Source organism: Pithys albifrons, chromosome 3, assembly GCF_047495875.1.
Source record: "Pithys albifrons albifrons isolate INPA30051 chromosome 3, PitAlb_v1, whole genome shotgun sequence".
NCBI lineage: Eukaryota > Metazoa > Chordata > Aves > Passeriformes > Thamnophilidae > Pithys > Pithys albifrons.
Window position 1 is genome coordinate 88,831,259 of NC_092460.1, and position 25,718 is coordinate 88,856,976.

At 42.8% G+C, this 25,718-nt stretch overlaps 1 protein-coding gene across 3 annotated transcripts in view; it reads right to left on the minus strand.

Annotated features, from left to right (window-relative positions):
• The window catches only part of LHFPL3 (LHFPL tetraspan subfamily member 3), a 250,906-nt gene that overhangs the window by 13,618 nt on the left and 211,570 nt on the right, over positions 1-25,718 (minus strand). Inside the window, exon 3 of one of the 3 annotated variants that reach the window (XM_071552668.1) lies at positions 22,675-22,702. The exons of 1 other annotated variant lie outside the window; for it this stretch is intronic. In XM_071552668.1, the coding sequence (XP_071408769.1) occupies positions 22,686-22,702 (17 nt within the window). In that variant the 3' untranslated portion in view covers positions 22,675-22,685. Of the gene's footprint in view, positions 1-22,654; positions 22,703-25,718 lie in introns of all 3 variants that reach the window. One more of the 3 variants, XM_071552667.1, reaches the window with a different exon arrangement.

Sequence of the window (25,718 nt, forward strand, 5' to 3'; positions counted from 1 at the left end):
TAAGATCAGCTCCACGGCTCAGCCTCCTTGGTGGCTTCTTTCCCCCTTCCTCCCTACACCTGATTCACACTGACACATGGAAAATTTTCCAGTTGTTTGGCTGTTCCCACCAATGACTGTAAGGCAAGTCTTGTGTTAAAATCCACCTTTCAATGTAGGGATGCCGTTGTAATAGCAAGAGACAGCAGGACTGTCTCGAGCAGCAATCAGTCTAGTAAAAAACATTAACAAGCAGGGGCAAAAGCCCACCATCTTAAACCAAAGCCCAGTCTCACTATGATTCCTCAAAACTCAGTCACCCCTTTCTCAGAGACAGCAATAGTTCAGAACAACCCATCAGATAAAGAAGACACCGATAATTATTTGCTCAGAAATGAAGCTCATCTATAAAAAACAGGGGCATCTTAGACAAAGGGTGGACAAGACAGGTCTAGTTACATCTACACAGTTACATCTGCAGCAGCACTCCCTGAGGAGCCTTTCACTCCACCAGCAGCCTTTAGTGTCGGGTTAATGCACTATCCTGCTGTGTAGCTCTCATAAAGCTCCAATAAAGGCTTCTACCCTCCCACCCCTAAACAAGTAATTTCTGTCCATCCTTCCCTCTCATTTTGCTCCACCAGAGTATGGCCAGGTCAGCAATGGGGGCAGAGGAGACTCTGCATGTACCCTTGGTGCAGCTCAGGGACTGCTGCCACTGCTTCTGGCCGTGTTGGGGCTACCAGGGCTGAGGGGGCTGCCAAGAGCCCCTTGCCTCCAACAGACCCTGGCAAAGCTGACTTTTCAGTGTAGGTGCCACCTGTGTTTGGTATCCAGCACCAACTGAGACACCTCCTTGGTGCTTAAATAATAATGATGGATTTCTGCTGTGGAGTGATAGCTGGTGTTGCACAGCTGGGTTAATGTGTGTCAGCTGTCATCGTCCTTGTCAGCCTCTGCTGTCAGTGAGCAGCAGATAAGTAAATCTGTGATGATGCATTTCCCAGAGAGAGCAGAGATTAAATATTTCATCGCCTCAGACACTGAAACCTCTCCTAATTTGGAGCCCTTTTCTGGCAGTCACATCCTGTCAGATCACCAGAGCCCTGGGGCAGAGCAGAGGCTGCCTGGGTTTGTGAGACCGCAGGGCAGGGCATTGCCGGTGGCAAAGTCCCTGCAGCCAGGGTGAGCCAAGATGCTGCATCAGTCTTGGCAAATCTGAACATAAGCAGAACTCAAGGAAAAAGAAAATCCTCCTGTTTTCTGATGTGCCTGATAAGGCAATTGAGCCTCTGTTAAACAGAGCAGGGACAGGTGGCCTGGTGCCCATCCTGGGCTGTCTCTGGGACACGCTGCTGAGCACCTGGGACCACAGACCAGGCATTTGTGGCACTGCAGTGGCTCACTCCACATGGGCAACACCGTGGAAAGCATCAGCTATGGTTGTAGTTAGGTTAATATGGTTGTTTCATGGTGTTCCCAAAGTGATGGGTCCCTGAGCCTGGGAGATGAGCTTTGTGGTCATTCTTACAGCCCTTAATTCATCGTGTGTCTATCCTACTTCTTCTCTGAGGTGAACCTCAAAACCCACTGGTAGCAGAGTCTCAGATTGCTTGGAGACAGGAAAAAAAAAAGCTATAGTTCAGATTTCTTCACTCTCCTGGACTTTCCTGGTGTTGCCTATAGGAATTTTATATTGAAGGAATTTTTAGTGCAAAATACGAATTAGTTGAGACTGAAGTTTTCTCAAATACTTCTTTTTTTTAACGCATGAAAGGAGCTATTCTAAGGGGATGTGGAAAATGAAAGAAAATGCTCTGATAAACAAGATAGTGGCTACTTTGGAAACTGACTCTTTTAGACTACTATCTACAGAAACAAATAAAAATGAAAATGTCTCCTTTTATTGTTCCACACTAGAGGAGAGAGAAGACCCATCCTGTTAGCACTGCTCATGAAATAAAGTCCTTGTTTTCCAGAAAGATTTAATGAACCACAAACCTTCAAAAACCAGGGAGATGTACAAATATATGCTTCTGAAAAGCCTGATTTCTTTCTTATTTCCTCAGAGCTAGTGGTTTTCTTTGCAATTATGAGGAGCAAAAAGTGTTTTTTGGGGTTTTCTTTTTTTTTTTTTGAAAGCTGAGTTCAAGTACAGCATGAAATTCAGAGCTGGAACTTGGAAAACAAAAAGCATGAGCAGTCATGACATTGCTAAACCTGTAGGTAACTCCATAGGCAATTTCATCTTCATCCCTTCCTCCTCTTCATATGATCTAATCTCCTTTTTTCACTGTGCTTTTTATCTGGACAAGAGAGAGATTGTATCTTTCACATGGGCACCTTCTCTGTGGTTCCACTGACTGGTATGTTGGGATGCAGTAGCAGGACCCCAGCAGGAGACAAGTGGTGAGGTTCTGCAGGTGGATCTCTCCCTTCCCTGTTATGTAAGGTCCCCAAATCAGTATTCATCTATTCATCTGCACATTGCAAAGTAGCAGCATTTTTTTTTCTTTTTTAATGCAGAGAAAGTAGAGTTTGTGCTGTCTTCTTATAGAAAAATATCAGATTTTGAGATGCATTTCCCTCAGGCCCCACAGAGGAGAATTTGTTCTATAATAAGAGACCAATGTGTTTTAATTGCCTGTTGTAGACTATTACCTGTTAAATTTGTCTGACAGTATGACAACAGCAAAAAACTTCTTTTCTGTTTTGGTTCCTTCTACTTTAGAGCTGTCAAATAACTTCAGCCTCTAAGGATAAAACATGACAGATGACTCAAATATGTGAGGTCATAAAATATTGATTCTTCATATTATCTGCTAATGAAACACATGGGTATATTTTCTTTAATTGGGATTCTTGAATTTTAGTTGTTATAACCCCAGTTTAGGTTGGAGTCTAGAACTAGGAAGTAATGGGTTTGGTCCCAGGAAATGCTAAAGCCTATAAATAAGGAATCGGTTCTACTTTAACTAATGCTTTTTATCAAGACTCCCAGCCATGTTTTCTATTAAAATCTACATCTGCTGGAAACCCTTTTGCATCTTTCTAGTTCTTTCTTGCCTCAGTAGAACCAAACCAACTCCTAAGATCATATAATGAGAAGCACTGAAGGTCAATCAAGGACTTCCCACTGGGATTTTTTTTCCCTGTAACATAAGAACCTTCTCTTGATCATGTATAAAACCCCCAGTATTTACTAGATTTTTTTCAGGATTTTGGAATTTCTCTGGTTAAGCTTAAAATTTTTAGTCTCTTTAGGTAATTTTCAGCTAGCAACAACTTAGACTGAGCTTTCTTATCTGGTCCTACTTGAAAACTGGGTCCTTTCTGCCAAATGAAGGCAGCATTTTTTGGCTAGAACTCTGTATGTAACACTTTTGGCAGGAAGAAGGGGTTGCTGCCCTATTTGAATCCACCTTTTAAGCAAAATCTGGAAAATAATGTTCAAAATTAGATTTGTAATCTCTTGAGCAGGGGTTGTGTCTCATACAAGGTTTGTGCTTCTGCAGTGAAATGGTTTCAGCTGCCAGTCCCCTGAATTGAGCCTGTACAAGCAGAATTGTCACATCTTCACTTCTGAAATACTTCCCTGTCTGTGACTGAAAACTTCTCACAGGAAAGCTAACATCATCCCTCCTAAAAGGAGCCCTTTCTAATGTGGTGAGACTCCCTTCTAACCGTGTAACAGTGAGTTTCAATGCAAAATTATCTGGGGCCAGAGGAGCCTTCTGTGATTCAGTGCAAGGACATGTTGGAGGCCAGCAGGTACCCAGAGGTCCTGGAGTCAGCCATGGACTCTGCTGCTGTTGAGGGGGAGATCCCTGCTCTCCATAACTTCCAGACCTGGAAAGTTCACTGGCCCACAGGTGGCACCCTGGGGTCCTGTTCCAGATGGGCTGACTGGTGCAGAGGAGTGGATGTGCTTTAGGCTATTTTATTGGAAGCTGAAGGACAGCCTCTGTGTGGCTTGGGAGGGATGGGCAAGCCATGTAACTATTCCCAGGGCAGACACAATCTCAGGAGTGCTGAGAATTGTAGGACAACACCTGCAAGCAAAAAACCTGCCCCTTTTCCAAGGCAGGGGAGTGCTGACATGGCCAGGGCTGACAACAAGAGTTCAGGACAGCTTTGCTGCTGTGTTGCTCCCAGGTATCGTTTGCCACACCCTGGAGATCTGGATGGTGCAGATAGACCTTGTGAGTGTGTCTCTCTGGTAACCAAATTACGAGAACCGACAGTTTAATACTTCACTCAAGAATCAAAATAAGATGAGATGAGCCTTTGTATCACAGCAGCCCCATCAGTGTTGGATGAAATGAAAAAAAAATTCTACTGAAAGTACAGAACAAGTATTTGTTGAACACTACTTGATGTAGCGCCTGTGTACTGGGAAGGTTATCTGTTTTTCACTTCTGTAAGTCAGACTACTAAAAGACTTGAACCATGAATCTGAAAAATTTGAAAAGCATTCTCATAGCATTTAGGAAACATTATTTAGATAAGCTGCTATGAAAAGAAATACAAAATTTGCTGGAAAAATACTTTTAGAGTAGTGATTTGTGGTTCATTAACCAGCCGAAGGACTGCATTTCTTAGAGTTTCATGGGGATCTGTCTTAGTTCTGATGTTGTTAAAATGCTTTCATTGACCACTTATTTAGTGCAGTAGAGAATCTCCAGTGGAACAGAGGATGTCCTCTGTATGTAGGTCACAACGACTTAGGAGGGGCTCCAAGTGTGTTGTAGGACAGAAACAGTATTCAACATTTAAAACTAATCAGAGAAATGGTCTGAAAAACAGGACAATGCAATAGCAGTGAGTCCATGGACAAAAAAAGGAGTTGCACAAAGTAAAAGGGACCAACTAACCACAGGAGTCCCTGGGGTCCTTCTGTTGTGAAAAATAGACCAATCATTATGAACAAGCAGGAAAATTTATTTGCAAGATGTGCAAGTGAGTCTCCCAGGCTGTTCAGCAAGGCCTCAGCAGCGTAGTTGGCTCTTTGGCACTAGACTGTAAGAGAGAATTGGGCTATTTGGTAAAGACAAGAGTAGAGCAACCAGAATGTCAGAAGCCTTGGAAAGCCTAATGTAAGAAAAACATGGGCAATTGATCTGTGTAGTCTAGAGGAAAGGAGACTTACTGGACATAACACTCTTAACTATGAAAAAAGCTGCTGCCAAAGGGAAGGGAATAAATCATTCTCCCTGGGAACGTGACAAGTAATGGACTTCAAAGTGCAGCCAGGGAAATTTCACAGACATTAGGAAAACCCTGTCCAGGTTAAAGCCCCTTGGCCAGAGGGGCAGCTGCTGAGAGAGGAGTAGGAGCTGCTGACACCGGAGAGGAAAAGGAAAATGCACCATCTCCATCTTAGACCCTTTGCCCCCACAGGAGGCTTGACAGCCCTATGAGGATGCTGCACTACAGGGGCTATTTTTAAGACAGGGCTCAGGTGGCAGTGGGGACTTGCTGTTCACTATCTATCCAGTTGGAAGGACTAATACCATAGGAACATCATCATGTTTTCTCCCCAGGTGACTTACACAGAGGGCACTTCCACTGATCAGGGAAGAACAATTCCCCAGCCCTTATTTCTGTGCCAACTGTACTGTTTATTTTTAACAGCAAGCTGCCATTAGCATTTGTTTGCTAAAAATAAACACATTTCAAATGCAATTCATTACTTAGTGCGTTAGGATAAAGGCAATTTATTCTTCAGTCAAGAAGAAATATTTTTAAGGGATAAATTGGTTCATGCAAATATCTGTCGCTTGCACTCAGTGCACGTGGTACCAGCAGAGACAGTGCTCTGATTTCAGTCAATTGATGGGACTGATCACAAAATTCAGGAAGCTGCTGCTGAGGAACTCAGTGCAACATCCTATTTTAATTTAATTAAAATCATGACCACAATTATGTAACAGTTCTCTTAGAGCTGCAGCATAACAGAAGTGTAACAAATGGGCAGACATGGTTCTTGGGGAGGGGGTATTCTTAGTTATATTGATGGAAATGGCCTCCTAAAACCTAAACATCACTACGTTTTGCTCTCAGAACGGGGGACTATTACAAGGGCATAATTTTGAATCAGAAAATGCCAGTGCCTAAGGATTTTGAAATGGGTTTGGATGAACTGCTGAGCCAGGAGCTGGACAGTGATCTCTGTTGAGCCTGTTCTTCACAAACCACCTAGTTTCCTTTTGATGAAAAAAAACCCCTAGCTTCCAAAATGTTTTGTGGAAATAAAGTATTTCAAGCAAAAATTGTTGGTTTTCAGCAGGAGGATTTGGAGGGTGTGCAGGGAATTACTGCTCACAAGTAGGTTCACAAGTAGGAACTGAGCCTGAGCCTCACCTGTCCCTCTCTCCTTCAGAACAAGAATAAAATATCATAAATAAATAACAAACCATAAAAAGATAAAATCGACTCGGAGTCTTCAGGACATCTGGGGGGAAACCAAAGCTTTTATATCCAGCCAGCGCTAATGTAGCAGATCCCACAAAATCGGCACAGTCTGATTTTCCCCACTAGAGGGGACTGCGGTACTTGTAGTTATCCACTTGCAGCATTACTGGTGATTTCAAAGTAAGTGCATTACTAAGGAAATTAATTACTGCTACTTGCAACATAATTCAAAACAATGTAAAATTAGAACATGTCAGAAACTCTTATTAAATACTCAAAATGAAAAAATAGTAACTTCTTGGGTTTAGGTTCCTTTATTAAACAATATTTTGAAGTTACCAGACCTTATTTAAAAAAAAATTAAAATCTCCTGTTTGTATGAAAAATGTGGGTTTTTTTCCTACATTGTTTTGCAATGCACAGATTAAATCCTTTAACTTAAAACACAGTCTTTTAACCTCAGAAACCTTATCTATAAAATAGTCCTGATGATTCATAGTAATGTGTGTTAAATCTGCAAAATCCGACACCTTGCTGTCCCAAAAAGGTTTGGTGGCAGGATCCTTAGCTAATTGCAAACACTTGAAACAAAATGCAGAGAGGGAGATAAGAGCCCAGGTGTGCTTGCCACCTCGGATGAGTTGCTGCAGCAATGCCACAACTGGTGGCACAAAGAAGGTTCTGATCAAAGGAGAAAAGAAGTCTTTGGTTTCTTCTCATGGTCTCTTATCCACACAGTTTTGCCACTTTAGCAGTTCCTAGGTGCCTGTTCCACCAGAAACATCCACTGAAGTAGGACAAGTTAAAACACATCTGCAGTTGTTGAGGTTTTGGGTTCCAGGGATAGGGAATCACAGAATCGTAGAATCCTTAGGTTGGGAAAGACCTCTAAGGTCCTCAGCTTCAGCCATTCACTCAACATCACAATGTGCACCAGTAAACCATGTCCCTCCCTAAGTGCCACATCCACACTGAACACTTTCAGAGATGGTGCTTCTACCACTTCCCTGGGCAGCCTATTCCAATGCCTGACCACCCTTTCAGTGAAGCATTTTTCATAATATATAATCTAAACCTCCTCTGGTGAAACCTGAGGACATTTCCTTTGTACCATTGATCACAGCCCTTCAAGCCTGCCAGTTCAGCCAGTTTTCAGTCCACCCCTCTGTCTAGTTATTTAGCTCACACTTCATCAGCTTGTGGCAAAAACTGTCAAAATTCCTGCTGAACTCAAGATAAACAATGTCCACTGCTTTTCCCTTGACCACTGAGGCAGTCACGTCCCTGTACAAGGTTTTCAGGTTTTGTCAGGTGCAATTTCCCCTTTGTAAATCCCTGCTAAATACTTCCAATCAGCTTCTTGCCCTTGTGTTTGGAAATAGTTTCCAGGATTATTTGCTCCATCACCTTCACAAGGACTGAGATGCCACTGCCATGTATATTGCTCCCCACATCCTCCCTCTCGGAGGCAGAAGTGACACGGAATGTCGTGTCTATGGTATGCCCAAACCGATTGAACTTTTTTAACCACTTTTTTGATTCAGACAGTGAATAGAAAAATAATTTCCATGTCATCTTATTATGGGAATGGCAATTTTTTCAGGTGTCTTCCCACAAAAAGGTTCGCCTGTTTCAGGCACTGTGACCAGGACACCAGCCCAGGGTGGGGGAATCACTGGGATGTTTCCTCATGCACTGGGCTGATTCCAGGGGACTGAACTCCTGCCACAAGCATGTTTAGGTGCTGTGAGGAGGGAATGCAGCAGGAGCTCAGAGCAGCTCAGAGGACAGACTGGGAAGTACGAAGGCCTTTTAAAGCTTCCATTTTCTTTTCTTCCCTCCTTTCCTAATTGATTCTTGATTGTGAAGAAACTCCCATGGGCCCAACCAATTGCAGGATGTTGCTGTCAGAAACTTTTCTCCCTTCCCCCCTTATTTTCATTGCTCCATCCACAGGTGACAGGCAATTTTCTCTTATTTATTAAGGTTTTCTCTTCCTATACTCATCACAAGTTTCAATCTCCTCTGTCCTTTTCTGCTTTCCATTCTCTTCTTTTTTATTCTAAGGAGAGAAAAGGAGGGGGGACTGGCATCCCAATTATTTATATGCAAATATTTTCTCTACTTTTGTCCTGATTTAGCAAAATTTAGTCCTGAAGGAGCAGGCAATAGAGTCCCTTTTATTCCCATCAGGCAAATTGCAGTTTCATTCCTGGCTAGCAAAGCAGTTTACAAGACCAATGGAAAAACTGACAGTCTTTTATCCCTGCTGCAAAACTTGTTTCATAATCATGTGCCCTATTCTAAAATGTATATGTGGCCCTAATCCTCTTAATATGTAGGGTTTAAGATGTATAAAAACCCTACTATGTACATCATCTCAGCACAGACTTTCAATTGCTAGAAAGGCTGAGACTGAATTAAAAAGGAAGCACTGTGCATGGCAATGAGTTCATTTTGACAGGCTGAATTAATTTTAAATAATAAGGAAGTAATTTCCATTTCACTAAATGCCTGCATTTTTCTGTAAAAATAAAACACTACAGTTAGAAAGATACTCTTGAGAAATGTCTCTCATAGAGACAAGTAAACTAGATAGTAATTAAAAAAGTAAATAAGTAATAATTACAATAGTAAAATATAGTATTAAGTATTAATGCACTTCAAGCCAAGCTACTTTGATTGATTCCTGCTTTATCTCATTAGCTCTATAATCAGGAAAATACAATCATATGAAGATGCATAGATTTAAGCACAGACAAATGCCTCCATCAGACAGACATGGATGCAGTCCCAACTGCCTGATGCAAAAGAAAAGACCATGAGAAAGAAAGGCATTGGAAGATGTAGAGAAAAAGATCTTCACACCACCACTGCTGTCCCCCTCTGTCCAAAAACTTGAGGTCTGAAAATGAAATGTTCTCTGGATGATCATGTGGGGGACTGGGCTTTCTTTTGTTGAAGCATGACCAGAAGTGATGATCCTTCCTGTGAGAATCAAGACATGATAATACTCAACAGGAATTGAGAGTGATGTTCAGCTCTCTCCTCTAGAAGGGAGGATTCACTTCTGTACTCCAGACTAGCCAGGAGAGTTTTCCCACCACCAAGCTGGGAACACAACAGGGCACTTAGCACTGCAGTGTCCAAACTTTGCACCAGAGACTCTGGGTCCACCCTCAGTACCAGACCGTAGTTTGTTTAATGAACTGTAGATCCTAGTAGATCCATGACCAGCATTCCCATGTCCTGGGAGAACTGTAACCACCAGATACCCTTCACATCTCTCCTTGAACACTGAATAATTTTTTGCACAGCATCAGGAGGGGGATGCAGGTCATGGGAGTCTGTGTTTGTGTGTGTTCTCCCCTTCACTAGTGTAGCCACTGAGCTGGGGTATAGAGCCCTTTCCTATGTTCTGGACAAAACCCATCCCCTTTTTATTCAACAGCATGGTGGTTTGAATATCCACCTAGGAGCTGGGAGATCCTGGTACAGCCCTAATCCTTGCAACAGCTGCTTGACTGCAAAGTGTTCTCTAAAATACATCTTCCTTTTGTCCTGTCAATGAAACTGGGAGAAAGGGAATAAAAAAAGCAAGATCAAGGATGACATTGTAGGCTGGTGACAGGGGCACTAAGCTGTTGAAATGGTGATCTGACTTCCATTCTCTGCTCTCATTAATATTTAATAGTCATTAAATTAACAGTCAGGGATGTGTAGGATTAACTACAGGTCAGCATCCTCATACTTGCATCTGACTGAATGAGATAGTGTTAGTATGGATGGAAATAAGCTATTAGCCATAAGCATGGCCAGCATGTCAGTAACAGGCATGAATTAACGATTTAAACACTGTCCCTGAAAACCCAAACAATGGAATGGCTGCTAATACAGAGACCCACACAAACCCTGCACAAGCTCTGAAAGCTCCTCTAGCACAGATACTTCCCAAGGTCTGAAACTGTTGGGCAAAAATCAGTCCTTTGTCTCTGTGGGTTTGCTCAAGGGACTTGTGAGAGACTGACACTGCTGATCACAGGAAAAACAGACACAAACAGCTTTTCATGCACTCAAAAGCAGTGATCACAGAACAGCAACCTGTGCTGTAACTGAGCCAGGAGAGGAGGCGAGTGCCTTGCACAGGAGGACACTGGGCTCCCCCTGCACCAAGGCATCAGGCTCATTTTTAACTTTCAGAGTTGGAGTGGCTGATGGCTGGAGCTGCAGGAGTGTCCTCCAGTACCCCTCCAGCCTGGCCCTGACCCTGGGGCACAGAAGAGCCTGATTTCTCTTCCATGGTTCCTATTTTGGGTGCAACTTGGGAACGTCACTGATTGCAGCTGTTAGTGCAAGATTTCCTCATCCTTTCCATTCTCTTTAAAATAAAAAAGCAGTCTAATCCCAAACAAGCTTTCCATGTCTGGAGGAACCACACATGAGGACTCTGATGTCCTTGTTCCCTTGTCCCTCAGGTTAGAGAAGGGCAAGGGGATAAGCTTGTTTATCATTTTTAGTGGGCTTGTTTGCCATCCTCCCTGTTCTGGGAGGGCCTCTGTGGTTTCCCCTGTGTGGATGAGCAGAGAGGAGGAGGGCTGTCCTCCAGAGAGGGATGCCTGCTGGATTTGACCAGACAGCTCAGATCTCAAGCAGCTTCTCTTCACACAGTTGCTAAGAAACCAAAAACAATCAGCAGCCAAAACAACTGTTTAGTACATTTTTCCCTCCATTTGTCTCATTCTGGGTTACAGCAGCTTTAAGAATCACTGAGCTTTCCCTGTGCTTGTGGTGAAGAGCTGGGCGAGGAGCTGGGGAGGAGAGTCTGGCCTTAGCAGCTTTTGCAGTAGGGCTCCAAGCAGGTATTTTGTTCTGTCTGTGGCCAACAGGTATTTCCCTACCTTAAACTGTCTGCAGGGGTCTCAGAGACACCTATTTACAGATGTCATTTGTGAGTTCTTTCAGCTCTCCTTACAGCCTCTGTTGGCACATCCACCTCAGTCACCCTTAGCTCCAGCTATGACTTTAATGAAATCTGTTGTCCAGTTCCTACCTTGCTGTTTCAAATGACTCCATTTATCCCTTTGCTCTGGCTATCACCTTGCCCACAGCCATCTGTAGGGTGCCTGGGAGTAGGGACAATGATGATTGCCTTGCAGGATTTTGGCTCTCCTTTCTGGAGTGCCATCAGGAGAGAGACCATATGGGCATCCCTATGGCTGAGAGCCCAATGGCCAAAGAACCACTGAAGAACAAAACCCCACAGGAGGTTACACCTGCTGGGAACGTCATCCGGGAGAAAACTCCAACACACATTTATCTGCAATAACAGAAACAAACAAGAAAACAGACCTGGGAAAAGGCAGGGAGCTGATCACTGGTCAAGACAGATGCAGGTTTCCAGATCTACTGTGTAGGGGTAGCACAAGGCATTTCTCTCTGGTTGAAGGGGACTGTAAGGCTGATAAAAAACTTTGGGCAATAACCTTTCCTGCGTCAATGACTCTGCAAACTTCACTTCTATATTTCACTGTCATGTAAGGATTTTTCAAAGCCTAGCTGCATGTTCACTTTTCACAATAGGTCCAACTCAGCAGAGACTCACAGTGTCTTTGAAATGTCACCTATCAAGGTACACAAATATAGCTAAAACAACCTCAAAATATTAACTGCTCTGTGTGTTTGCTGATAGTGCTGTGCTGACCGTGAGGGCTGGATTTCTGTTCCTAGAACAATGCCTGTAAATTCTGCCAGTTCCCTGGCGGGGTTGGGCTGTTTTTATTAAGTGGTTATGTGTCGTGCTTCCCTCATGCGGAACCTTCTGTTTTCTCATGGAGCTTGTTGCGCTGATAGAAAGTTACAGCCTCTTCTCCTGCAGCCTTGGCGGAAACTGGTTGTTGTACCAGCTCATATATTTTGTAACTCTGGCAAATAAATCTGTGTGTTGTGCACACCAGTAAAACAGATCCCTACTGCACAAGAAAGAAGTGGCACAGTGTGGGAGCGAGAGTGACCCAGGCTAGGCTTGGGAACTAAGGATGTTGTGTTGAGCCAACCCTCCTGGGGGCTTCTGCTCTGTGATGGGGTAGCATGGTGAGTCGGTACTGTGATGGTATAAACACTGTAATGAGACAAGTACAGGGTCAATGGGAGTATGAGGGCATGTGAAAGGACAGGTCCACAGTGACCAGAGGAGATTGGGAACAGGCATTTCCCAGAAACAGGGAAGTGTGAAAACAAAGTTCTCACCCTTTCATACGCAAGGTTAGACCAGAGGTTCACTCAGTCCATACCTTTTTTGTCAGTGGCCAGCAGTGGATATGCAGGAGAGGGCAGGGCAGGGAAAGCCATGAAATGTTTCCCCAGAGTTACACACCATCCTCCAACAATTTGCATCATGGGGAGTTTGAGAGTTCAGCAGACATTGCTGCATGTAAGGGCCCTGCAAGTCTTTCTGCCATCAATATATCCATCTGTTTTGTGAACCCTTTTATCACATATAATCCCACAGGGGGAACTACAGGTCGCACAGGACGTGGCTGCCTGACTGTCTTGAACCTGCAGTCCAAGGCACTGTGCCACCCATTAAACCATCTTCCTCTCCTTAGGGTGAATAAGCACTGACCTCTCTTCAAAATCCCCCACAGACAACACTCATCCAGTCAGCTGTTAATTGTTCAAGTGGGGCATGTGGCTTCAGATTTAGAAGGGAAAAAAGCCTGGTCTCTCAGCCCCAACAGCACGGCTTACTGTGATCTTGTGTGTGCCCCAAGCTAAAGCAGAGGAAGAGACTTTCTGCAGTTTGCTGCACCTTCTGGTAGTGTCATGGATGATGAGACAAAATTGGAAGGTTAGGGTTACTGACTAGCTGGGTAAATGGTCAAGTTACCTAACTGGGTTCCTCCAGACAGTGGCTATCCTTAGAAAGAAACATGACTGTATTACTCTATAATGGCACAGTTTATCAAACCCTGCCAGAGGTTACATACAGTCCCTGTTTTTTATTCTTCTGAGCAAAATATTAATTTTTTTTTCAAGATGTTTCTATCAGACAGTTTTAAAAAACACATTTCACTGACTGAGTTTGCTGTGCCTGAAAAGAAGCTGGAATAAATCTTCAGGATGCTCTAATTAGATAACCAGTTTCTAAACCAACAGGTAGGAAGAGGAAACTGTCACACCCTGCACATCACTAGATTGAAGTATATTCAGTCAACCTGGATGATTTCTTGTGTTTAATTTTCTACTTGAAAAGTGACATTGGGTATTTACTGCACTAATGTGAACCCCCAGGCCAGCAGTGGCAAGTTGCTACCTTGTTCACAGGTATTACAAGGGAGTCTGAGTGTTACCTGTGCTTTCCCTCACATGGGCAGTCCATAAATCCTGCCTGTGCCTTTCGTACAACGTGCTCGTGAAAGGTTATGTGAAGCAGCCAGGTTTTGTAGGACTCAGTAAACTTTACCACTGTCCGTGACAGAGTTCCCTTTAAAGCTGATGAAAAGCCTCTAGACCAAGATCCCAGCGAAACATTTATTATTAGGGTCATGTAAACTAAAAATTAATTAAATTCTAATCATGTGAATGGAGCATCATAATATTTTATACAAGTTATAATTAATTGGACATAAAATTTACAAGCAATGCAGTTAAGTTATGACTTGTGCATACTTTGTAACATTATTGAAAACCTAATACAAATGACTTGACAATCTTTGCTGCAGGATATAATGTTCATCATGGGTTTAGCCCTTTCAAACCCTCTAATTTTGGATGTAATTTTTGTAGCATCTTCATTTTTGGAAACAAAACAAAAATCCAAAACAAAACTAAACAAAACCAACCAACAACCAAAAAACACGCCACGTCCAAATATGCACGCTCTAAAATTTAACTTTTTAAGTCTAGTGCAGGGCACTCAGAATTGCCAGCCACCTAAAAGCACTCTGGGTTACATGCTTCAATTAATTACTATTTTATATGCTTTCTTAAATCATCAGTACTCTTTTTTTTCTTATTAACTTTGATATATAATTGACAAATTTATTTGTCACTCTACAGTGATCTATTTAATCACAACTAATTCTTGTTATTTAGAAATCTTTGTGGCATCTCTGATCTTTCTAATCTGTTATGAATGTTGTCTTTTAGAAATCTGAAAATGGATGTCTTAATTACAAACTACTTCAGAGGCGGCTGCTGTCAGGCAAATAATTTCTTGTAAATCAGAGAGCTGAAATAGCTGCTTGGATATGGTAAATAATTTTAAGACTCATACCCAGCTCAAACACCATCACAAGACTGAGGTGGATGAATGGCCCCTGGATAGTGGGTAGTATGTTAAACTTTGCTCAAGAGAGTCTACTCAGACAGAATCTTGTGGTCATGCTGTCACTTTCCTGTACTTTTCCCCTGGGAAAGGGAAAAAATAACCCTGAACATAGACATCCCCAGACATTTTACCTATCCAAATCTCACTCATACATTTCTTTTCAATTCCCAAAGGGAACTTTTCCTCAACATAATTTTAATGTAATACCAGGTCTTTTGTATGCATTTAAAATGCTCTCCATTTCTAATAACTCAGAATGGAGGAAACACGCAGCAGCTCTATCTCCTCCCCAACAAGGATGTTTTCAATTCAGGAAGGGCTGTAGGTCCACTGCTACAAAACCAAGTGGCAGAAGAAGACTGACTGGTTTACTGTGAGGTAAATTCAAGCCAGGGTAACTTGAGCAGGAGCATGGCATTGATTTCTCCTCTAGCTGCCCATACTTTGTCTCTGCGGAGGAGTATAAGAGCAAGAGAGCTACTGCCTGTGTCCCATCGAAGGCAATACCTCAAATGCAGAGGCAGGAGTCAGTAGGTGGGAGACCAAAGGATGACTTGAAAATAGCACAGATAATACTGATTTCCTGAGAATGTCTCAAACCTACAGAAAACTTGAAAACTGGCATGATTTGAAGTTTGCTTTGGTGACACACTGGGAGGAGATTTTGTTTTGCAGGAGGCCTGCGATGGGAGAAGGAGGCACCATGAAGAGGAAAGGAAAATGAGTCATCTTGGAGGATAGGAAGAGATAAGCAGGAAAAACTATAGAGGTGGTTTTATGGAAACTTTTGGAAGGTTGGACCACAAGCTTGACAAAGATGATGAAGGTGAAGCAGTGAAACGATTTAGTGTGGTTTGCTGAGGAATTGAAGCAGGGAATCGATCTTAGTTGTGACATTTTGAGGAAAAACAAGGTGAACATGAAGAGGGCTAGAACAGAGAAGGTCACAGAAACTGAGGATGAAGCTATCAGGGCTTTACTGTGGGAACAAATGGTAATAGATAATTTTGTAGGGGGCTCTTGAGGGAATGTTAGCAGGATTAAATGAGAGCATCAGCTCAGAGAGAAGAGGGAAGATAGTGATAATACTGAAAACAGCACTGAGGGTGTGTCCTGCCTGGATGCAGAGGCTAACAGGTTTACCAACTATAATCACGGGAGATAAGACAAGGGGCTCAGTTTTAGCTATGGTTTGGGCAGGAAGATTGGACCAGATGACCCACTGTGGTCCCTTCCAACCTCATCATTCTGTGATTTTGGTATTTAACCCAGTATAGCCCCCACACACATGTACTCTTAGAGTCATAGAATCATTAGGAATCATTTAGGCTGGAAAAGATCTCTAAGATCATTGAGTCCAACCATTAACTCATTAATCCGGCTCTGTTCAGAGAAGTTACCTGGACAGCATTTCAGGATTTGACATATTTGCTCAAAACTTTTGCAGGATGGAGGTGTACATGCACAGAACCACCCACTGTGTCAGGCATTCTCACTTGGTCGAATCTGTGTCCCACCCCAATCCCATGAGTATGTACCTGGAATGTGTCACACCAAAGGTAACATTGCCTGTGATTATGTATGGATGCAGGATAATCACCCCCTTTCTCTGCTGTCCTAATCAAGTGTTCCTTTTCCACATATCTGGGCAGATGCAAGTTTTACAAACTGGAAGGATTATGTGCTGGATATTGCACATACCACGGTTTGTACATTTTTATGCACATCTGATCTCAGCAAGGGACCATCTGATCCACTGGTTTTTGGGTGACTTGGTGTGTTATGTCCTTGAGGGAGGCACCTGAAGTCTTTCCTACAAGGATTATGTGATCTTCAGCTGGAGGTGAGCATGCTCCCCACAGAGATACACTATTGATAGGAAGATGTAATGACTTAGATGAAATCATTACTCATCCTTCCAGTAAGTTGTGTCCTCATTTCATAATATATTCCATTTGTAGATCGTATTGTCTCCTGTGAGCCTGCTTTACAACAGGAGTGCAAACAAATTAAACAAAGTTGTGATATGATTTTACCAAAGATTCGTCCCCAGTGTCCTTTGATTTACTTCTTGAGATCTCCTCTGGCATGAACTGGATGGAGGCAATATTTTCTTCCCCTCAAAGACGATCTGAGCTTAACACCTCTGAGAATATATATGAGCTCTGCCTTCAGAGCTGGCTTCAGGCATTCTGGAGAATGACTGCCCTCCCCTTAATACATAACAGACTGAAGATAGCTGTATGTCTTCATTTCAGGGAAATTGCTTTTTTTCTGCATTTCCTTGGCACTCAGATAGTGGTGCTCTGTGTCCCCCAAGCCAGTACTAGAATGAAAAAACTCTGCTTCTCTTTTTTTTGCTGGCTGACAAAAGGAGTTGCAAAGGTACATGCACTCCTGACCTTTAATCACACTTCTCTCTCTAGTGAGAACCAAAATTAATGGCAGATCAGATTTGTCAGCAGGGGAATATTCTTGCATTTTGCAATGTTTGTAATTGCATCACAGAGGTTAGTGATGGGCTTAACCTATTAATTACCCTCTAAACCACTTCAAGTCTGTTAAAGATGGTTTTCCACAGCAAGAGGGATATTTTTCAGTGCACAATCTGATATGAAACAGAAATCTGTAATGAAAAAAAAAGCTAGTTCCATGGGCACCACTATGGAGTGTTTTTTATCTCTAGTCTGAATTTCAGAGGATCATTTTCTGCTGAAAATCCTGTGATTAAGAAGATGAGCACTTGAGGTTTCATGGTGCTATGATGATTGTCAATAGGACTATAAAAGAGGAATATATCTTAAGAAATAATAAAATATTCTTGCAGATGAGCGTGTTGAATGACTGGAAAATCCAAAATAGCTGTTCATCAGGAAGACACATAAAGCAGTGTGTGCAAGAGCATCAGACTGCTCTAGCCCAACTCATGTATAATAACTCGCCAGGTTAATATATTGCCAGGTTGTTAGAGGCTACTGGTCTGCCTGGGTTTCTGCCTGTTAAATTGTTTGTGTGGTCTGAATGCAGAGAAGGGATATCACATGCTGCCACTATAAAGGAAGCCAACAATATACAGCAAATCCAACCCCTCAGACACTGAATAACTTCTGATCCCTTTTGTCTCTGTTTGATGAGTGGTTCAGCTCTGGTTTCTCAGCACCGTGGTTTCCCGTGGCACTCACAGCATACACCTAACACAGGAGTCCGTGTGGTATGGCCGGCTTTGGGGTTGCAGACACGAGCACAAGCCCAGCCAAGCTGTCTTCCACAGTGAGTGTGGCAGAAAGACCCTGTTCTTGTCTATGAAGAAGATCTTCATCCTGCTTCAGATCTTCATGGTCTGTCCAGTGGCTGTTTGCCATAGGAAATTATTGGCATTTTGCGGACACATGATGCAGAAAGGCTGGCCAGTCCTAATGAACTGTGCTGTTGAAGGAAGGAAAGCTTGAGATATGCAGAATTTTTCAATGCCGTTGATAAAGACCCTGCAATTCTCACTCAGGAGGATGTTGGATAGTCTTTGGGCAAGAGAGGCATTGGTATTCCACTGGGCAGAGTCTGCTTTCGCAGCTGTCTCATGGGCTTTCAGGAGCAAGTTGGTCTGTGGCCATCAGCCAGGAAAGCACTTAGATAGGAGCACACCTCTCAGTCCATGGATCATTCTGCTGAATTTGTTAGGGCTCCTTATGCACTTCCAGGAAACAATGTGCTTTGCTGGGCTCAGTCCAGTGTCGTTCTCGAGACCCCATTTAAGTAAAGCTCTTTCACATCCCTTGAAGCCATATTAATATGCTGGATGGGGCAGGGACACTGCCCGGGACTGTACTCCTTGCTTGAGTCATAACCACACTTTCAAAAATGAATACGTAGAGTATGTTTCTGCTTAAAGTTAAAAAGCACTGTTCTTTTGGGTTGTGAACAACATGACCATTGAGCAAAGGAGAGCTGTACCTACACATTAGTCCAGAGATAAACACATATATTCTGGTTTACTCCCTGAGTAATCTGACTTTGAGATCGAAGTTAGCAGTGCTGGAGAGGATCTGCAGGTGGCTGAAAACAGCAGGTGGGGCAGAGGAAGATGTGGTGTGCACTATTTTTGTTATGGATGGTTCCCAGAGCCCCAGAGGTGGCACTGCAACAGCAGCATGAGCGAGGGATGGGTGAAGTGGAAATGTCAGGCCAGAAGACCTTGCGGAGATGACAGAGACTAACATAAGTATCTGTCAGCTAAGGACAGCCAGGAATTAGGACATGAAATGTCCTGATGGGGGCATGCCTAGCTCTGTGGTGCAGGTAATATCTAAACACAGGGAACAGAGGAAACCCAACAGTAGGCAAATGAGCCAGACAGTGACCATTTCAGAGAGCACCAACTTTTACTTAATGCTGCTGTGGGGCAGATGCAGTAGCAGGCAGTAGCAGTGTGGACAGATTCAAGGCCACCCAGCATCAATGTGAGGAGCTATATGCCTGCCTGGGAGGCACAGAGGGTGTCATGGTAAATCCAGAGGTGTTTGTGTTACAGAGAGAAGTCACCAGGACAAGAAATCAGTCTCCTAATCTGACATGATCAGAGACATATATGACTGAAGGTTGAATGAAATTATAGGAAACCATTTGGATCAATGATGGCATTCTGTGAATAATTTTCTGAAGGATTCAACCTTCATGTGAGTAATAAAACTCTGCTGTAGGTCATTAGAAAAACTATCCCCTTCATTTGCTCATAATGACCTAACTGGAGGAGGTAACTATGTCACAGGATTTTGTGAGCTCTGAGGCAGCTCTAAGAGGAAGGCAGCTGAGACAACAGTGTCTGCAGATGACCACATGAGAGTGTGATCCAGGGGCCCACAAAGTCTGGCTCTGAGGGCAGTGCTGCAGTTGGCTAGGTATGTAATGGTTATGCTAACAGGCAGAGGCAGCGAGCAGTGGGCTTACATCCTTGTATGTGTGTGTGCAAGAGGGAGATGATGACATCCAACAATCTGCAGTGGTTCTTCAGGTCTGTCCTCTGTTACCAGCAAATTTGTGTCCTGGGGTCAACCACTTGTGCATGCACACAGTTTAGAACCATGATTAAACTATTTGGCTGAGGCTTTTAACATCTTTTAAAATAACAGTGTCATACAAAAATATGCAGGAGAGAACTTCAAGGGGTCATGCAGACCACTCCATGTCCCAAGGTAGGCTAATTGCACCAGAGTTACTTCTGATGTTGTTGAATAATATATCTCTAAGGCTTTCCAACACTGGAAGGTCACAGTACCTTTAGGGAACTGTTTCCTCTCTTTTGCTCTCCCACTGCTGAAAAGGTTGTGGGAATTTTGTTCATCATATCTGATTTGAATATTTCTTTTTGGAATTTAAAACAAGGTTGAAGGTGCTATTATCCACATATGGGCACTGAAAACAAAACCCACTCTTATTTATGGACTGTTCCCTCACACTTACAAAATAAGAGGACTGAGTTGGAGACATCCTTGCCATAGAAGGAAATCAGAGGAGAAACTCGGCTTTTTCCATCAGCACTGGACTGACACAGAAACCAGAGATGGCTGAGTAAGGAGATCAGCACGAAACATCCAGATTATACAAATGAATAGGTTGAAACATTGCAGGACTTAGCAGCTCTCTGCCAGATATGGGTGTCTGAGAGACAGCTGGTTGCATCAAGCATGTAATGGGGGTCAGAGAATTGAGAGGAGGGATGTGGCAATCAGGGGGATTAGCCCAATTCAGGAAATCTCAATTTTGGACTAAGAACAGTTTAGAGGAAGAAAAAGGGAGTAAAGATGCTTAATAGAGTGCTTTGGGAAGGTGAACTATTTCATTTTACAAGACTCAAAGGTAAATTCAGGATCCTTAAGTGGTGCTAGAGACAGATCTGTGAGCTGTCTCCTATAAAAAATGGTCTGTGGGATATCCGTATATGAACGACAACTGTGGGTATATGTCAGCCTTTGTTTTGCTGTGCAGGATGAGGGAAGATGGGTCTTCTGCCAGCAAGGGGAGGAGGTGTGAGGTAGGGTGGCCCAGCTCTGTGTGTGTGTGATGGCTCCAGCATCCCCAGGGAGGCACATTGCTTGGGGAGTGAAGGGGCCGAGCTGAAGAAGGAGCATGGTGACTTTTTGGCAGGTGAGAACAGAGATGTACAAAGCTCCTGTCTTGGGGCCTTGGTTGAGTCTCAGAGGCTCTGACTGCTGGCAGGAACTCACTGAGGAGAAGGAGACAGGGAAATCAAAAACCCCTCATTGATTCTCTTTCTTTCCTGCAACCCATCCCCAGCACTAACCATATTTGAAAATACAGCTTCCAGGCTTCTTTTACAATGGTTTCAAAAAACAATCTTAGCTGTAGAGAGAATTATTTTGCCAGCCCTATTTTTCCCTGGCTTTGAGTTTGCCATTGACGTTAATTAGGACTTCCTGAGCCTCGTTAGCCTGGCGTTTTCCTTTGTTACTGAGAACAGCTAAGGTGACCTTGCTTGCTAGGTGGATTTTCTCAGCTCTGACAGTCTAATCATTAATGTCTTAGGAACAGAGGTAGAGATCTTACACAGGAAACTTGAGAAGAGCTATAAAAACATCATGTAGACAGCTGTCAGTGTCAGCTGGCATAGCTCCAATAATTCAAAAGTAGAGATGTTTCTGATAACTCACTCTGTTCTCACATAACACATGCTATTCACCATGTATTTTTGTTGCATAATAAGAAAATACAACAAATACCTAAATATATAAGATCGGTTGCAAGTGGTTGAACTACTGGGTGTACTGAGAGTAATAACCAACATTTAATAATCTCCATTTTATTATCCAGAATAGTGGGACAGTGACCAGCACACTGATATCTGGTGATGTGATTTTGAATGATGACTTACAGCATAGCAAAAGTTATTTTAGTGGCCTCACTCTAGTACCCACCTGCACAGTCATGAAACTGAAGAATCACTGACAACTCTAAGTAGGAACAGACTTCTGGAGGTCATGTATTCCAATTCCCTTCTCAAAGAAGGTCTGACCAGAGCCAGTTGCTCAGGGGAATGTCCAGTCAAGTTCTGAGTATCTCCAAAGATGGAGATGACAATACCTTGTTGGCCAACCTGGTCAATATTTGACCAGCCTCATGGCAAAAAGCCCCACCAGCATGCTTAAAACAGGAGTGATCATCCTGGGAGAAGAGAAACCCAAGTAGGGAATAACTGAGTTCTGCCTCTCAATACCAGGCAGCACCAGAAGACCAGTGTGGTTAGTTATGTTTCAAGCTGCTGTGATTGGTCTCACCTTCATAAACTTTACATACACTAAAAGAAGTATATAAACACAGGAAAACATCGTATTTGCCCATAGTAGTCTTTTCGTAAGAGAGACTGTGCAAACAACATTTGTAATTCCCAAGTGTCATCTGTCACAGGAAGCAAGAATGTGACAACAGAGCAGTCGTCACAAAGCATTCACATGGCAAAGGCACAGATGCTGTAGCAGAGCCAGCTGCACTAGTACCAGCCTTGACTTCTGGAAAAGGCAAAATGGGAGCTGCTGCTTTCCCCCAGCAGGCACAGAAGGGTCGATTCTGTTCCTGACCCATTTGAATTGCACACTGCAACATTTCTATCATGGACTTCTAAACAGCCATATCCAGTGGGGTCCTGATCCTAGCAGGTACTTCTGATGGTTACTTAAGAATGACAAACACAGCTTGCAGATTTGCCACTAGCAGCTGCCACAGGCTACTGAAAAAGGCAGAATATTAAGGCTACACAAAACCAAAGCTGAGCTGGGAATATCAATGAAATGCTTACATGTTGCTGAACATGCTGCCTAACATCGGAAACACAAGACAACAGCAGAAAGCCATGCAACGTATTTTGGCAGAAGCGCGCAAACATTTCACAGCTTGTCCCCTGGATGCCATGCTCACACTTACGTTAGTCTGTGTCATACTACCTTAACTTGTTTTAAGCATTTCCATCATCTGTGAGGTAGGGAGGGAAAAACAGAAGAGTTAAGGTATAATCAAATGAGATCTTGCACATCATACTATAATTTGTAAACAATCTCATTATTGGCTTTAGTGTCAAGGGTGTGAATGGTTCAGGCTTCTGTCTCAATTCATCCAGACAGGGAACTTTCTGAAAGCCAGGTGAGTGATTCAATGGATTATTAAGGAGATAGATGAAAAAACTTGGGATTAACAGAGGAGAAATAGTGACAGAACATAAATGAACACAGAAACAAGCAAAGAATTTTGGTGTCAGTAAGATGCATTTCTTTTCTGTCATGTCAGAATCAAAGCACCCAGTAACATCTTTTGATCACTATGCAATTTTAAACATTGTTTTAATCTGGCTACTTAAAAGAATACTTGAATAAAGATGCAAAATTAAGAAACAAACACCTACAAATCATTACAATGAAATAGTTCAAAGATAAAACTGTATCAGTTATCATGTCATTATGTACAGATCTACAGAAGTCTTTCTGCTAGGGCAGAAACTGCAGTAATAAAATAAAAAATATGCATCTAGATCTTGTTGATACATTGCCCATCATTTCTGATTATACTTCCAAAATCATAGGTGCCATTTGAAAGACCCAGCCTACCAAATCCTTATGTGCACAAACTCTCCTAATGGCTTGGATTTTAAGGGTAGTCTTGCATTGTGCTTTTAATTATGCACCCACAGAAACCCGCTCTGGTGAGATCTTGTGCCCATGATGCCCTGAGAAAGCCCAGGGGAACCTAATAATACTTTGGATTTCAAAGTATCTTTAGTGGCCTACTCCTGCAAATTAGTGTGACTTTACAGTACTTTGCACAGTGTATAAACCTTTCATGTCTGATGAGGACACATACTAAGTCACCCAGAAGCTGAAGGATTTGTATCAAGAAAAGAAGTTTACTTGCACATCTACACATTACACTACTGAACAGCTAAAAAATCCGTAACAACATGGAGGAAACAAGATTAACTCCTGAGAGAGTGGCAGAATAAGCAATTGGCCTAAACTTCTGCTATTGAAGAAAAGTCTCAAAGGAGATGCTAAAATATATAGAATTTGAGACACTATTTTAAAGCAGTAATTTCTTAACTGAGACCAGTGGTTCCACTATCATGTGAAAAGTGTTTTGAAATTAATTTAAGGATTTAAATGTGGATCTGACATATAAATCACAAATAGCCAAATTATCATTAGAAGGGTATTTTCTAATTGTGTCTAATGCAGAAGAACTGCAAAAACCAGCAGGGAAATGAGACACGACTGGAAATATCTAAAGGCATTGATTATGTGATTGGCATGCCTGGTGAAAATAATCAATGTATTAACTTTTCTGAAAATTCACAGGAGGCAGAAAAAAAGAAGTTTTTGTATGTGTGTATATACTTCTTTTGGAAAAAGAATTTGTTTGGTTTCTCTATTTCTTGAGAGCTATGACTGTCTGTGCACTGGTACTGGAGCAGCTACGCTGGCTTGTCTCTAATGTTATTGCAGCAATGGAACATGAAACAGATAAAGGTGCTGAAGGATCTGCACCCTGGATGAGTACTGAGACACAAGGCAAAGCAGCTGCCTCATTTATAATGCTGGGAAAAAATGAGGTAAAATAACTTATTAAATAAATGATAGTGATTTTACTAAACCCGTACTTATTTTGATCCTTCTGCACTGTGGGAGCAAACTATCAGGAATTTGTAGCGATGTAATTGTGCTTGGCTCCCTGTCTTCCTGTGGCACATCCTGGTTAAGTGGAAATGATGCTGTTTTGTGCAAATTAGGTGGCAGTCATTACAATTCAGAAGCATTACACCAATTGGATACACTTGGGAAATATCCTGGGAAGACCGATTTCTTATTCAAGCACTGACAAAGGCTGCCATGCACCCCATGCTCTGCCTTTCTCCAGACACACAAGTTTTTCCCAGGATCACCCAAGGATGTCCCTGCCTGTCCAGCCCTGCAGGACACATAGTCTGGCACCACCTCAGGACATGGGGATGAGCAGTTCCTTCCCTAGGATGCCATGGAGAAGACTCAGGGAAGCTCAGGCACTTACTGCCTGTCCCATGGGCCTGGATTTAGGCTCACCAGCCCCGTGGAAATGAAGGCTTAGTTATCACCCAGTTAGCATAAAGCATACATAAGTAGAGTCAATCGCACTGCTCAAGTAACCTGGGGAATCTGCACAGGTTTATTGTCCCGGGCAACACCTTCTCTCCTGCTACCCCCTTGGTTAAGGGCTTAGTTAAGTAATTCTTCTCCTTCATACATACATTAAGTATAATGTAGCTGTAGTAGGAATCATTTCTGGCACTTAACTGGTTAATAAACAATTCTTTCCTTTGGTTAGAGGTAAACTTCTTGTCCCCCCTTGAGTTCCTCATTGGCACCTTTCATTGAGGGATGTCCCTTTTACTAAGCCTTTCCTTCTACATCACTCTGGACCTCAAAGTACACATAAAATATAGGTTTCTGAGCAGGTTAAGTGTGTATAGCACATGCCTGTCTCCTGAACAAGTCCAGCCACAGGAATGACCCAGGACCTGGTGGTGAACTGGGAAGACTGATCCCCAATCCCTTTTCTTTGCTAAACTGTGATAATGCATGTGAGGTACTGGCAGGCTTGTGGCCATTTGGGGATGTGCCCATATTTCTGTTTTCATGAGAACATTTTTGAGGTGAATTTCTCAGTTGTTGTGCATGTTCCAGCTACTAATGGGCCACTGTGGGGCCAAGCAGGAGCTCAGATGGAATAACATCCTTTCTCCACCATGCCACTGCCACAGACATCAGGCTCCCAGCACAGGCTGCTTCATCCTGCAGTGCTGCTCCTATTGCTAATGTAGATGTTGCCTGACTGAAGCCTGCTGACTTGATTGATTCCATTTAAATCAATGTGATTGTTTGTATGAAAAACGTTGACAGATCTGGCCCTAAGTGGCTTTTACTCCACCATGCTATTTGGCATATAAATCAGCTGTTTGGGGCAG